We start from the raw sequence: 15,309 nt of genomic DNA on the forward strand, positions 1-15,309 counted from the left end.
CAGCAATAAAAACTGGGAGAGATAAGGTGTTATTACATTTCTTACTCAAATTTTTTTCCAAAAAAAAGGGGCTGAGCATACTCAGGAATTGGGGGGGGGGAGGTTTTAGTATGAGTAGGTGGTCAGTTGCATTACTACTGGGCAGTAAAACACTCCAAATGGTTCAGCTAAGTTAGCCTGATTGCCAGTCCTTTATTAAGCAGGAGAGAAAACTGAATAGCACTCCCACACCTGATGTGGTTGCTATTTTCAGCATTCTCCTCCTCCTCTCTCTCTCTGTGTTTGTCTCGGTTCCTGTCTCTCCTGTCTCTCTCTCCCTCCCTTTCTCCCCCTCTCCATTTTCATTCCTATCCCCTACTTCCTAGTAAAGCCTCTGGAAAAGAGACCAACATCTGTAGTAATGTGCCTCCAGGGCTGGAATACATGGGCTGGGACAGGTTTAGCAGGCAATATAATGAACTTAAAACCCTAAAAGAAAAGCATAGTAAATCCTCTGACAAGGAAGCAGAGCAGCAATAGAATGCTAAGGAACTTTTCCTTCCTGGAATGAACCAGTGGAAATTCTGGAAGATAACTTAAGTGGGATGTTCCTTTGTCTTGGTCTCCCCGCCCTTCCTCACTCTGCCTCCACTTGTCCCATATTCTCCTTTATTCCAACCATTCTGATGAACTGAACTTGAACCTAGTGAATCCTTGTTATAAAAATAAGAATAAGAACCATCTCCTTCCCCCAAACTTCCCACAAAAGCCCATATTTAAATAACATCTTGCCACTTGGTATTGAGGTGCATGGCCCACCATTGATTTACCTTTGGAAAATCTCTTACTGCAAGACTGTTTCAACCCAGTGCTCCTTCTTATTGGAACCCTCTGCCCCTTGGATGGGACCCTGTGACTGGAGGCCAGAGCAGGATCTCCACAAATTCTCTGAAAGAAAATCCAGCACAGGCTCCAACACCACTGCTTCTGGACTTCTTCCTCCCGTCCTTGAATGGGCCACCTCTCCTACCCCTTCCAGCTTCCTTTTGTATAGTCTTCATCAGCTCCTGGAGAGAAGGGACTGTATTTGTATTTCTCCATGCTCACCACAGGGCTTGGGGCATAGCAGACAATGTTCTAAAGTTGATTATCATGCCAAAATTGACAGAGAAGTATATGGGAGAACAATCAGCAACATGGAACTCATGAGGAAAGCTGATGAAAGAACAGCAAGAAAATGTCTGATAGGAAGAGAAGATAGGCTAGTAATATGGCCAGGTAGACATTGATCCCCTCCAGACATGAGGACAGGTAAGGATGAATGGATTGCAATCTGTTCCATTGACAGGAGCACCTCACTGATGACTCAAGAGATCCAGTGAAGTATTTGAAGTGATGAAGCCACCTCCGCTTTATGATGGTGGTGGTCACTCAAGTGCCTTCTATGGGCCAAATGCTGTTCTAAGCACTAGGGTTACAAAAAGATTAGAGGCAAAAACATTTCCTGCCCACAAGGAGCTTACAGTCTAAGTAGACAAATATGTACAAATGCAAATAAACAGGAAACAACAGGGGGAAGGCACTGGAATTAAGAATTGAAAAAAGGCTTCCTATAAAAGATGGGATTTTAGTGGGGACTTAAAGGAAGTCAGGGAGATCAATAGGTGGAGTTGTGGAGGGAGAAGGTTCAAAGCCTGGGAAATATAGGCAGAGGAAGTGTTTCTAGCTAAGACATATTAGTAAGTCACTGGATTGAAGAGTACATGCTGAAGAATTCGATGTAAGAAGACTTGAAAAATAAGAGGGGGTTAAGTTAGAAAGACTTTGGATACTGAACAGAGGGTTGCTTGATGCTTGACACTGAAGATGCTGGGAAGCCTCTGGAGTTTCTTGAGAAGGGGGAGTGACACAATCAGACAGTCCTCTTAGGAAAATCACTTTGGTGACTGAATGGAGGATAAATTGGAGTGGGGAGGCACTGGTGGAAGGTAGACCCACCAGTAGACTAGTGGTAGATAGGAAATGTGAGCAGTGAGAGTATCAGAAGAGAGGAAACAAGTTTGTTTGAGAGATGGTGCGAAGATACTGTCAATAGAATGTAAAATTCTTGAAAGCAAAGACTTCTCATTTTTCTCTTCAAATCCACTGTTCAGTGCCTTCACATAGAAGATGCTTGATACATGTTAGCTGAATTGAATAAACTCATATTTGAAACAACTAGGAAAATGGAAAGACAGGATTAAAGATTTAGACCTGGAAGGAATGTTAGACACTAACTCTATCCTTTGGGGCAGCTAGATATGCAGTGGATAGAGCACTGGCTTTGGAGTCAGGAGGATGAGTTCAAATCCAGCCTGACATTTACTACCTGTGTGACCTTGGGCAAGTCACTTAAAGGGCCATTTCTGGTTGTCCTGACTCATATCTGGCCACTGAATCTAGATAGTTCTGGAAAGTGAGGTTGGTGACTTAGCACAGCATCCCATCATTCAAATCCAATTCATATGCTTGTCAGGGCATCACCTCCCTGATGTCATGGTCTTTTTGGGAAACATTAAGGCCTGGGAGAGTAAATGATTTACCAAGGATCTAATAGCTATTTAATGTCTAAGGTATTATCTTCCTGACTTGAAGCTCAACCCACTCTCCATTACCTAGCTTCACCTGTATTGAGTGCCCCCCTGGTGTGGTGGAGGATGCAAAAAGATGTAAAAATAATTCTTAAGTGTTTACAGACTGAACAACAGTAAACTGAGAATGTTATTTAGGCAATGGGGCCTGGAGTGTCACAAATCTTTCTATGTGTGCTTCTATGGAAACAGAAGATACTTGAGGGCAAGAGCCATCCTGCTTTTTTATCTTTGTATCCTAGGTCTTTAGCATTGTCTCTGGTACACATTAAGCTTTCATCAATGCCTTTTCATTTATTTATTAGTTTGTCTTAATCTCTCTCTCTCTCTCTCTCTCTCTCTCTGTCACACACACACACACACACACACACACACACACACACAGAATTCTGTCCTCATTCCTGAAAAAGTTCCATCAGCAACTTTATACTGTGTTTCAGGGATCCACTCCATCCAGGGCCATCTCCAAGTCATCCTGATCCACATCTGGCCATAGGACCTATCTGGTTCTGGAGGAGAAAGTGAGCCCCACTTTTCTCAAATCTAATTCATGTGTTTGACATGGCATCACCTCCGCGATAACAGGTCTTCTTGGAGAACAAAGGACAAATAAAAACAACAAAGACTTTTTATGAGAAGTCTAAGATTTAGGTTGTCCTTCCTTACCCATTCTTTCTAATTTTTTTTAAACTTTTTTTTGTTTTAAATGGTCACAAACACCACTGGGGGCCAGAACGAAATCATTTCTTTTCCAGTTCCAGCCACTGAGGCTGCTCATCTTTCAGAGTTTGTAAGAACACCAAGTTAACTTCCTTAATAAGGAAAATTGAAAAAAAGAAAAAATTTAAAAAAATACAATTTAAAAATTAAAAAAAAATTAAAAACCTCTATAAAAAAATAAGGAAAATTGGTTTTGAGATGGGTCCCAGAATTGGAAACTCGATGACAATCCCAAAATAAATGGGGGGGGCAACTTTCCCTCCTGCTATTTATGGTAACGTTTGGCTGGGACTCCCCATCTGGCCCTCCGTCTCTCTCTGCCTCTGTCTCCCCCGCCCCACTCCCCGGGCTGCGGGGCTGGCCCCCGACATTCCCCGGGTCCGCGGGATGCCCCGCCGCCCGGCCTCCGCCGCCGCCGCGCTGGGGCGCTTGCAGCCACAGCTTTCCCCGCACGGCCGCCCCCTTACGTCCTAGGCGACATCTTTACGCCACTTCTCGGCGCCCGAGCCCGCTCCCGCACGCGTACCCCACGGCGCCCAGCACGGATTGAGACATTGTGGGGACCCTCAGCCCCTCCGCCCCCGGGACAACAGCGAAGAGGCGAGCGGACACCCCGGGGGCCGCGGCCAAGCGGAGGGGAGACGCCCCGCGGGAGCAGGTGGCGCCGGGGCCGGGGCCGGGGCCGGGGCCGGGGCCGGGCCCGGGGCGGGCGGAGCTCCAGGGCCCGGCTCCCCCTCCGGGGCGGGCCCGGGCGGTGCCGCCCCCGAGGCTCGCCTTTCCAGTCTCCTCCCCCCGCCTTTCGCTTTCGCTTCCGCCGCTTCTCGGTCCTTTCCTGCCGGCGCCTCTCGGCCGCTGCCTCCCCGGAGCCCGGGGGGCCCCGGGAGCATGGACGACGAGGACTGCGACTCGACTTGGGAAGACGAGGAAGAGGAGGAGGATCCGGAGAAGGAGAAGGACGAGAGGAAGACCAGGGAGGAGGCGAAGCCGAGGCTGCAGCAGCGCGGGAGCCAAGCCTTCCAGGTGAAGCTTAGGGGATGGCCCGGGGCCCGCCGGCGGCCACCCGGCCGCTGGCCCCTTGACCGGAGGGCACGGCGCCCCTTGCCCCCCCCCCCCCGCCTCCAGCCCGCCGTTATCCCTTGGCCCGGAGCGCGCTGGCTGTGGCGATGGAGGCGGCGCCCTACGAGGCCGCCGGGTGCGCGGGTCCCTTGTGTCAGAGGCTCCTCGGCCCCGTCCCGCGCCTCGGCCCCAGCCCCGCGCCTCGGCCCCAGCCCCGCGCCTCGGCCCCAGCCCCGCGCCTCGGCCCCAGCCCCGCGCCTCGGCCCCAGCCCCGCGCCTCGGCCCCAGCCCCGCGCCTCGGCCCCAGCCCCGCTCCTCGGCCCCGTCCCGCGCCTCGGCCCCAGCCCCGCTCCTCGGCCCCAGCCCCGCGCCTCGGCCCCAGCCCCGCTCCTCGGCCCCAGCCCCGCTCCTCGGCCCCAGCCCCGCGCCTCGGCCCCAGCCCCGCGCCTCGGCCCCAGCCCCGCTCCTCGGCCCCCGTCCCGCGCCTCGGCCCCCGTCCCGCGCCTCGGCCCCCGTCCCGCGCCTCGGCCCCAGCCCCGCGCCTCGGCCCCAGCCCCGCGCCTCGGCCCCAGCCCCGCGCCTCGGCCCCCGCCCCGCGCCTCGGCCCCCGTCCCGCGCCTCGGCCCCCGTCCCGCGCCTCGGCCCCCGCCCCGCGCCTCGGCCCCAGCCCCGCGCCTCGGCCCCAGCCCCGCTCCGCTCCTCGGCCCTCGCCACCCTTTCCCGCCCCGGGGACCGCTACAGGAACCGCCTCGGGCTACTCCCAAAACACGCGCCGCCCCCACCCCGACTCCTCCCACCGCGGAAGCCAGGGCGCCGGGCTGGACTCCGTCGGGTCTTCCAAGCTGCTAACTTTTTCTGGACAATTTGGGGCACTTTGGTGGTGGGCTTCCCCCAGTGGGTATGTGGGGTCAGGGGCCCCAGGATAGGGCCCTCATTGCCTTCAGAGACGTAATGTATGTGTGAGGGCGCCTGCTTGGGAGACAGACAGCACGACAGTGAATGTGAACGTTCCAGGACCTCCACTTCACCAAGTGTCTTCGTGACCTTGACAATGTGATCACAGTCTGAAAGACCAGTTGCCTCTTCTTCCTCAGACCTCATCCTCTGTAACCTCTGACACTGTTGACCTCAAACACCCACCCTGACATCATACATATCCCAGTTCTCTAGTTTTCTGACCTCCCATCACTACTCTCAGGTCTGTTACTGATTCTACATCTAGAGCTGAGCAGTAGAATACAGGTCTTTCCCAAAGGTCAGACTCTTTTTCCTGTTCTTTAACAGTCACGTTTTCTTCCGCAGCTTCAACTTTATCATCTTCTAATTGTGATCCAAATCCATATCTGGTCATTGACCTCTTTCTAAACTCCAGATCCAAATATCAAACCTCCCACACGACCCCCACCAAAGTCCTATTGCTCTCTATTGCTCAAATTGTCTTAAAACTGCTCATTTTATTCCTCGAACCTATTCCTGCTTTTAGCATCACTATTTCTGTTAAGTACTGCCATTCACCCAGGCTGACATGGTTGAAACCTTGGTTGATCTTCAACTCTTCCCTATTTTACATCTCTTGTATTCAGTCAGTTCTCAAGTCTTGTCAATACCATCTCCCATACTCCTATAGTATAAACCTAGATCATTGAATTTTATTCTTCATTCCATCTTCATAGTGATACCTGAATGATCTTTTCATGCATAGGTCTACTTAAGTCTTTCCCATTCAAAAAAAAATTCAGTGTCTTACTTTTGATTATCAAGTGAAGTTTAGAATCCTTTGTCTGGCATTCAAAGCCTTTCACAATCTGGTGCCATCTTACCTTTATTGTCTTTTTTTCAAATTACTGTTCTCTACTCATTATTCACTTTAACTGGACTACCAGATTACTTTTTCCCCTTATACACAGTATACACTTTTACTTTTTCCATGCTTTTTTGCTCATGCTCATCCCTATGCCTGGAACATCTTTCCTACCTCCCTTGCCTGTTGAATTCTTACCCATCTCTAAAAGGATAAATTAAGTACCATTCATTCCATAAAAAGCTTCCCCAATCTCCCTGGGCCTCATTTACTTTCTCCTCCTTGAACTTCACCTAACAATTTATATCCCTTTGGCACACATAATATGTAATGTTGCATATTATAGTTATCTCTATTGGTATCTGATTCTACTGAAAACTTTGATAACAGGAATGTCTTGTCACCTAGAGAGCTTAGTACGGAGCACCAAACACAGTGGACCCTTAAATATTTGTCAATCAATCTTTAAACTGCAAAGAACTTAGAGATTTTATAGTCTAACACTCTAATTTTAACATATAAGGAAACTTCAATCTGAAGGGGTATTATAGCTGCCACCAGATTATATATAACCAAGTAGTCCTGGACCTAAATCCAGGTCTTTGAACCCCATATTCACTCTACCATTTTGTACCTCTCTAGATTTTACTCTCCTCCCATTTCAATGAGTCTGAACTTGATCATCTCCAAGGTCCTTAACAATTTGTGTTTATGATTTCAAGATGCCAGGGTCATCTCTCTGTCCTTCAGGGATCACTGCTGAAGATAGGAGGCAAGGCCGGGCAACATGGGGCAGTATCTGTACTGACCCTAGGATTTAACCTGGGTCCCATTTTGTGCTTTCCTCATAGCAGTCCTGTGAGTTGGTTGGTAGGTATGCAAGTATTATAAACTGCATTTTACAAGGAAACTGAGGCGCAGGTCATAGTCAGCAGTGATTTTTTTTGTATCATTCTCTATCGTATGCTATTTGTATCCCATTAAACTTAAACTTATCCCAATAGTAATACGGCTATCCTATTTTGGAAAAAAGAAATTTCTAGTCCTAAGGTAAAGAAGGAATAGAAACTTTTCTCCAGTTTCACTCCAACTCACCCTCTGGCTATCAGTAAAGAACTGGGCCAGTTACCCAGTTCTAGAAGTTGGGTCAGAAAGGTTTCCAAACTGCTGCTAATTTTAGTTGGTAAAATTAACTTGGTTTTTGGAAGACAGGAAAATGCAAAAAATGTCAGAACTAGAAGAGGAAGTGCCTTAATCTCTCAAATCTTTGTTAAGCAACTACTTTGTGTAGAGACCTGTTATGGATCTAGAAGATACAGAGACATATGCCCTGCCTTCAGAGTATTTACAATTTTAGGAAATCACTAGCCAGTTTATTTCACTCCCTCCTGCATAGGTCTCTTCCCCATCTACTTCCTTCAATTAATTAAATTATTACCAATTATTTTTTATTTAATTGATAAGTGTTGATTAAATCCATTCTGCTATTGCTACTAGATAAGATATGTCTATATGCTGCTCTGACACCCCCCCACCACCACCTTTCAGACTTAATGTCCAAATTGCCCTTCTCTGGCTTGTTTTTATGTCTCTAACCCTTAACATAGAACTTCACACATATTAAGTATTGATTCTTTTTTCATTCATTCATTTCATAACCCTCACTCCCTTCTTCACACCTGCCATCACCTCCAATCTCCATGAAATCTGGAAAGGAATTAGCACTAAAGACTAGAACTGAAAAGATCTTCCATATCATGTTATTGAATTGACTTCATTTGATGGATGAGGGCATTGAGTTTCAGGGAAGAGAATGATTTACCCTAGATAATCCACCTTGAATTGGAGCAGAGTCTTCTTACTTCCAGTTTAGTGTACTTTCCACCCTACCAAGATTGCTCATTCATTCATTTATTTGACAGATATTTACTGTGGCATATGTGTATTGAGCAAAGCTACATAGGCATGTACATAGTACATGCAGATAGTTCAGTAAAACTCAGTCATGCAACAGCTACACATAAACATATTGTGACACAGTGTGATGTTAAGGGAGGAGGAAAGGGGTAGGGAGATGATGGTGCTAACTGACAATCCTCCCTCAAAAGTGATAGGAATAGTCGTGAAAGGATTTAGCTTTGTCCCCTCTTCAACCTGAAGGAGGAAATAGAAAGAGTACCATTCCACAGCTACAACAACTTCTGTCACAAGTGACCCATGCATAAACCTTTTTTAGAGGCAGCATGGCTCAACTTTTACTCTAGGCACTAGCTGTGTAGCTCTGAGCTAGTCACTTAACCTCTCCCAGACTCAGATTTCCTCCTTTGTAAAATTATGGGATAGGACTCAATGACTTTCAAGGTCCTTTCCAGCTCTAAATTTATGATTCTATAATTCCAAACTCTGCAGTCCTCATTCAAGAGCAAAAGAAGTTTTTTGAAAAGCATCAACTCTTTACAGATAACCTAGATTTCAAGAGTCATGGTCTCATAGGCTCTTATATCTTAGGAGACCATCTTGTCCAATTCCATCATTTCATTGCTACAGAAATGAAATTTCCTCTGGAGCCATTTGGGTCCAGAGTCCAGATATGGATCAGGACAACTGGAGATAACCCTGGAAGTTAGGTAAGAGAGATATGATGCAAAGAAACAAGAAATACCACTTCCAAAAAAAAGAAAAAAAAATTGCAGAGAGGCTAAGATCCTCAAAGTTTCTCAGTGATAAAAGGTATTGTCCAAAAAAAAAAATCTATCTTGAGTGGGGAAGACCATTAGGGTTTCTGGTTAAATCAGAAACAATTGCTAACTGCCCAAACATTGACCAAATGGGTTTAGTCTGAGACCCACTGTAGACTAATCCAGAGCCAGAGAAACTAATCTCACTGGAAATACTGCACTTAAGCAGGAGTCAGAAGACATGGATGTGAGTTCCAACTCTGACACTGATTCTACCATCTTAAATCATTTCCTCTCTCTCGCCTCATTCCCCCTTGTATCAAAGGATAAGATCTCTAAGACCCCTTCCAGTTCAACAGTCAGCTAGCATATACTCCAGGCCAATAATGTCTATCCTTCATCTTCAAAGAAGACCAAGACATTCCACACTATGTTAAACAATGGGAATGGAAAGAAAGGCAAAAAGAAATGTATGACCTCAAAGGGAGAGAGACATGTAAAAACAGTCAACAAAGAGAAAGCTCTAGGATTAAGGGGTAAACAGGCTTCCTGCAGAAGATGAGACATTAGCTTTAGTTGGCAATCTTCTAACTGTAATTGTTCTGTGACTGCAAGGTTCTGTGAATCAGGTTCCAAGGGTCTGAACTGTTATAAAGGTCTGAGTCAAAACCCAAATAGTACCCATGGTATCCTTACTGTTAGTCTCATTCATACTTTCTGGTCCCTCTGTTCCTGTAATTATTTCATCATTTTTATCCTCTCCTTGTGCCAAATTGTGTTATTACTATACGTGAACCTGTTGTCCTCTGTCTCCATCCCAGATGGGACTCTCTCCTTTTCAGACTCTGCCAATATGTGTGACAGCTGTACAGCTTTTGGACTTCTTGGGTCAGTTTGTCCTTGAGTTAGGGTTATCTCAGTCAACAATTGCAGATAACTTTTAATCAACTAAAGGTTGGTCATCTTCTAGTTTTTTCCTTTCAAATGCACAAAATCATTTATTCAGAACCAATCGAACCTCTGGGTCAAATTACTTAAAACAAGATCCCAGATTGTCCCAGGTTTTAGGTTATATAGTCACCTTTATAACAGATGATTGAAATGACCAGAAGTTTGCCAGTAGAGATTTCTATGTTCATCCTTTGCCCTTTGGGAAGATAGTGTGGTTCAAGATAAAGGAATGAATTTGGAGTCAGAAGATATAGGTTCACATTCTGACTCTATACTACCTGTGTGCAAGTCATCTTCCATCTCTGATCTCAGTTTCTTCAACTATAAAATGAGGGATAGGTCCAACTGACGTCTTAGGGCCCTTATGGATCAAGAATCCTGTGACATAATCAGACATGCTGAGATTTGTAGCAGTGAAGTTTGACGTGCCTTTTAAATTTGTCATCTCCTCTTGATGCCCAGAAGAATAGAGATACAGAGATAGGGCCTTTGGGGGGCATTTGGGGAGTCTTATTTTGCTCTCAGAAAGGAGGCATTGTCCCTTCTCCATTTGGAAAAATTGGAGGCATTGCCATTATCCTGATGGTATGTATGTTCATTTCAGCTGCTCCCAGCTTTCTGCTTTATTCTTGGCTTTCGCCCACTCTCTCAGCAGCCTGCTGAGCAAGGGGGCTCAGAGAGAGGGGGAGGGGTTCATGTACAGAGCTTATTTCATCCTTAGAACCACCTCTGCAAAGGGAAAGCTGAGAGGGATCATTCCTTTGGCAGGACATTGAATTTTTGGTGATTCTGACCTCCTCAGAGGCCATCAGACTCATCTCTGGAAAAGTCAGTCAGACTGTTAAATCGTGAGACTAGTATTCTTAACTCAGTCACCAATATATTGTGACACATTGGGCAAGTCACTGGATCTCTCCTTGTGTTTGTTTGACCCCTATACAGGATTTTAGGATTATATATTTATAACCAGAATAGACTATTGGGGTAATCAGTCCAACCTCATATTTTTTATCAGATGAAGAAATTGAGGGCGAAAGTAAGTAACAGCTCTGATGCCAAATCCAGCACTCTACACTGTACTGAAGTGTTTAGGCAATTAGGTGGCATAGTACATAGAGCATTGGTCTTAGAGCCTGGAAGACCTAATTTCTTATCCAACCCCAGACACTTACTAACTTTATTACCTTGGACAAATCATATAACTTCTGTTTTCTCATCTGTAAAATGGAGATATTAATAGCACCTTCCTTAAAGAGTTGGGGCAGTTAGGTGGCGCAGTGGATAGAGCACTGGCCCTGGAGTCAGGAGTACCTGAGTTCAAATCTGGCGTCAGACACTTAATAATTACCTAGCTGTGTAGTCTTGGCCAAGCCACTTAACCCCATTTGCCTTGCAAAAGCCTGAAGAGAAAAAAAAGAGTTGTTGTAAAGATCAAATGAGATAGTAATGAGACAGATATTGGCACTTAATAAGTGCTTTATAAATATTAGCTATTATTTTTATTGTTAGTGTTGCTGTTATTTTATCAGAACCAGCATTATCATTGTTATTACTTGCTATTTTACAGTCAGTTAGGTAGCTCAGTGGATAAAGTGATGAGCCTGGAGTCACGGAGACTGGAATCCAAATCTGGAGTCAGACATTAGTTGTGTGACCCTAGGCTTGTCACTTATACTCTGTTTGCTTTAATCCAGTAGAGAAGGAAATAGCAAACCATTCCAGTATCTTGCCAAGAAAATCCCATGGACAGTATTGGCCTTCAGTGGTCGCAAAAAAATAGAACACGACAGAAAAGTAACAGCAGTGCAACAGAAGCACAAATATGGTATGACTGTGGCATAGTAGATAGACTGCCAGACTTCAGTATTAGAAATATCCAAACTCAGATTCTGCATTTAATCATCAATAAGCATTTTTTTATGTATCTATTATATGCCAAGCATTGTGCTACTAGATACTGAACATCTCAAAAAGGAAAAGATAGTCCCTGCCTTTATATTTCAGTATGATAGGAGAGAAAAAATATAGACAAACAATGTGCAGGATCAATAGGCAATGATTAGCAGGAGGAAGGCTCTAGAATTAAGAAAGCTTAGGAAAGACTTCTAAGAGATGAGATTTTAATTAGGCTTTAAAAGAATCTAGAAAAGTCAGTAGGCAGAGTTGAAGAGGGAGAGTGTTCCAGGCATAGGGGACAGCCAGAAAAAATGTCTAGAACTGAAAGATGGCATATTATGTTTGCAGAACAGCCAGGAAGCCATTGACACAGAGTATCAGAGGTGAAAAGGGACCACATTTGAGAGATTTTAGAAAGGTCAAGTCAACACTTGTGTGGAAGTTGGCAGGGAAAGGTGAGAGATAGTGAGGAATACAGAAGGACTCTTAAGTTTTAAGCTATGAAGGGTGATGTTGCCCTCAACAGTAATAGGGAAGGTAGAAGTGGGAGAGAGTTTAGGGGGGAAAAGATAGTTTCATTTTGTAAATATTTAGTATAACATGTCTCCTGGATATCCAATTCAAGATGTCCAAAAGGGAATTGAAGATGTGATACTGGTGGCAGAATAAGTAAATTTAAGAATCATAGCAAAGAAATGCTATTTAAACCCATGAGACCTGATGAGATCACCAAGTAAAGTATTTTAGAAGGAGAGGCCAGCACATAACCCCAAGGGACACCAACAGTTAGAGGAAATGTAGAGTGAAGAGAGTATCAAAGAGGATGATCAAGTGTCAAATGAGGGTCAAGGAAAATGAAGATTGAGAAAAGTACCTTTCTGACTAGTTGCATGACGCTGAAAAGTCACCTTAGCTGCACTTTACTCACCTATAATCTTCTCAAGGTTACTGCAATAATCAAGTAAACAAATATATGTAAAGTGCCTTGCAAATAAATCTTAAAGACACTATTATTAGTAGTAGTATAAAATCCTAGGTAATTGTAAGGAGAGATGAGAATAATAATTGTATCACCACAATAATAATAGCTAGCATTTATGTAGTACTTTAGATTTGGAAAGTAGTTTGCAAATATCTCATTTTATCCTTACAACAACCATTTTCCAGATGACAGACAGCAGTCAAGTGACTTGCCCAAAGTCACACAGCTATACTTTCAGTGTTCCACATACTCCTACCCTAAACCAGAAGGCAAACCCTGCCAAGGACTCTTCCTTGTAACACTCCCATTAGATGGCAAAGTATCAAGATAGTATAATCAGCCCTGAATTTCTTCCTATTGAATTTCACTTTTTCCCTTTCCTTTCTAGAGTCGGATGATAGGATGCCGAAACTGGAGAGCAGTCCAGGACATGCAGAGGTACCGACGTCAGTACCCAGTAAGTCTTTGAAGCCTCTTTTTCCTTTTAAGGAAATGGTAGTCTTGTTATTATTATTAAAATTTCTTTTGGGGTTTCAGATCTCATCCTTGACATTTATGAGCAAGTCCTTCAGCCATCTCTAGGAAGAAGACAATAACTCTTCTATAGTTAACGCTTAGTTTCTTTTATCGGCCCAATCACACATTTCCAAACATTTCTTATAGATCCAAATGGTTACAGGATTTAGACATAAAAAACAAAACTATAAGCAAATTAAAAGATCAAGGACTAGTTTACCTGTCAGATCTATGGAAAGGGAAGCAGTTTATGACTAAGGAAGAGATGGAGAACATCACTTAAAACAAACTAGATGATTTCAATTACATTAAATTAAAAAGCTTTTGCACAGACAAAACCACTGTAACCAAGATCAAAAGAAATGTAGTAAACTGGGAAACAATCTTTACAACTAATGTTTCTGACAAAGGACTCATTTCTAAAATATACAGAGAACTGAGTCATGTTTTAAAAAAAAGCCATTCACCAATTAACAAATGGTCAAAGGATATGCAAAGGCAGTTTATAGATGAGAAAATCAAATCAATCCGTAGTCATATGAAAAATTGCTCTAAATCATTACTTATCAGAGAAATGCAAATTAAAGCTTCTCTGAGGTACCACCTCACACCTCTCAGACTGGCCAATATGACCAGAAAGGATAATGATCATTGTTGGAAGGCTTGTGGGAAATCTGGGACACTATTACATTGTTGGTGGAGCTGTGAACTCATCCAACCTTTCTGTAGAGCAATCTATAATTATACCCAAAGGCCATAAAAATGTTCATACCCTTTGATCTAGCAATACCACTACTGGGTCTGTACCCTGAAGAGATCATGAAAAAGGGTAGAATTGTGTTTTGTTTTTTAGGTTTTTGCAAGGCAGATGGGGTTAAGTGGCTTGCCCAAGACCACACAGCTAGGTAATTATTAAGTGTCTGAGACCAGATTTGAACCCAGGTACTCCTGACTCCAAGGCTGGTGCTTTATCCACTGCGCCACCTAGCCGCCCCGTATGCAAAAGGGTAAAAACATCACTTATACAAAAATATCCATAGCAGCCCTGTTTGTGGTGGCAAAGAATTGGAAATCAAGTAAATGTCCTTCAGTTGGGGAATGGGTTAGCAAACTGGTATATGTATGACATGGAAGACTATTGTTCTATTAGAAATCAGGAGAGATGGGAATTCAGGGAAGCCTGGAGGGATTTGCATGAACTGATGCTGAATGAGATGAGCAGAACCAGAAAAACACTGTACACACTAACAGCAACATGGGGGTGATGATCAACCTTGATGGACTCGCTCATTCCATCAGTGCAACAATCAGGGACCATTTGGGGCTGTCTTGTAATGTAGAATAACATCTGTATTCAGAGAAACAACTGTGAAGTTTGAACAAAGACTAAGGACTATTACCTTAAATTTGGGGGAAAAACCTGATATCTTATTGTCTGATCTTGGTATCTCTTATACCTTATGTTTCTTAAGGATATGATTTTTCTCTCATCACACTCAATTTGGATCAATGTATTCCATAGAAACAATGTAAAGACTGATAAATTGCCTTCTATGGGGGGGGGCAAGGGAAGTAAGATTAGAGGAGAAATTGTAAAACTCAAAATAAATAAAATCTTTAACAAACATCTCTTATACATTACTATCTCTTTTTTTTTAGTTTTTTGCAAGGCAAATGGGGTTAAGTGGCTTGCCCAAGGCCACACATATACATTACTATCTCCCACAAACTGCTCTTTCTGATCTTCCTTGAACTTGACAGATCATTTCCTATTTTGTGCCTTCTATTTGGCTTTCACCATGCCTGGGCAGCTGGGTGGCTGAAGTGGATAGAGCTCTAGGTTTGGAGTCAGGAAAACCTGAATTCAAATCTAGCCTTAGTCACTTACTAGCTCTGTGACCTTGGGCAACTCTCTTAACCTCATTTCCCTCAGTTTCCTTATCCTTATTCCTTAAAATGAGTTAGAGAAGGAAATGCCAAGAAAAAAAATCTCTGCCAAGAAAAACTCAGTGTCTCAGAGTCTACATGATTGAAACAAATAAACAGCAATAGCAGCAACATGCCTGGAATGCAACATCTCTCATCTGTGTCATAGAATAC

At 44.0% G+C, this 15,309-nt stretch overlaps 1 protein-coding gene across 1 annotated transcript in view; it reads left to right on the plus strand.

Annotated features, from left to right (window-relative positions):
- The first annotated feature begins 4,087 nt into the window (after positions 1 to 4,087).
- The window catches only part of COL9A3 (collagen type IX alpha 3 chain), a 106,861-nt gene continuing 95,639 nt past the window's right edge, over positions 4,088 to 15,309 (plus strand). The window contains exons 1-2 of the mRNA XM_074210443.1: positions 4,088 to 4,349; positions 13,082 to 13,150. Of these exons, the coding sequence (XP_074066544.1) occupies positions 4,215 to 4,349; positions 13,082 to 13,150 (204 nt within the window). The 5' untranslated portion in view covers positions 4,088 to 4,214. The remainder of the gene's footprint in view (positions 4,350 to 13,081; positions 13,151 to 15,309) is intronic.

Source organism: Macrotis lagotis, chromosome 1 (genome assembly GCF_037893015.1).
Source record: "Macrotis lagotis isolate mMagLag1 chromosome 1, bilby.v1.9.chrom.fasta, whole genome shotgun sequence".
Taxonomy (NCBI): Eukaryota; Metazoa; Chordata; class Mammalia; order Peramelemorphia; family Peramelidae; genus Macrotis; species Macrotis lagotis.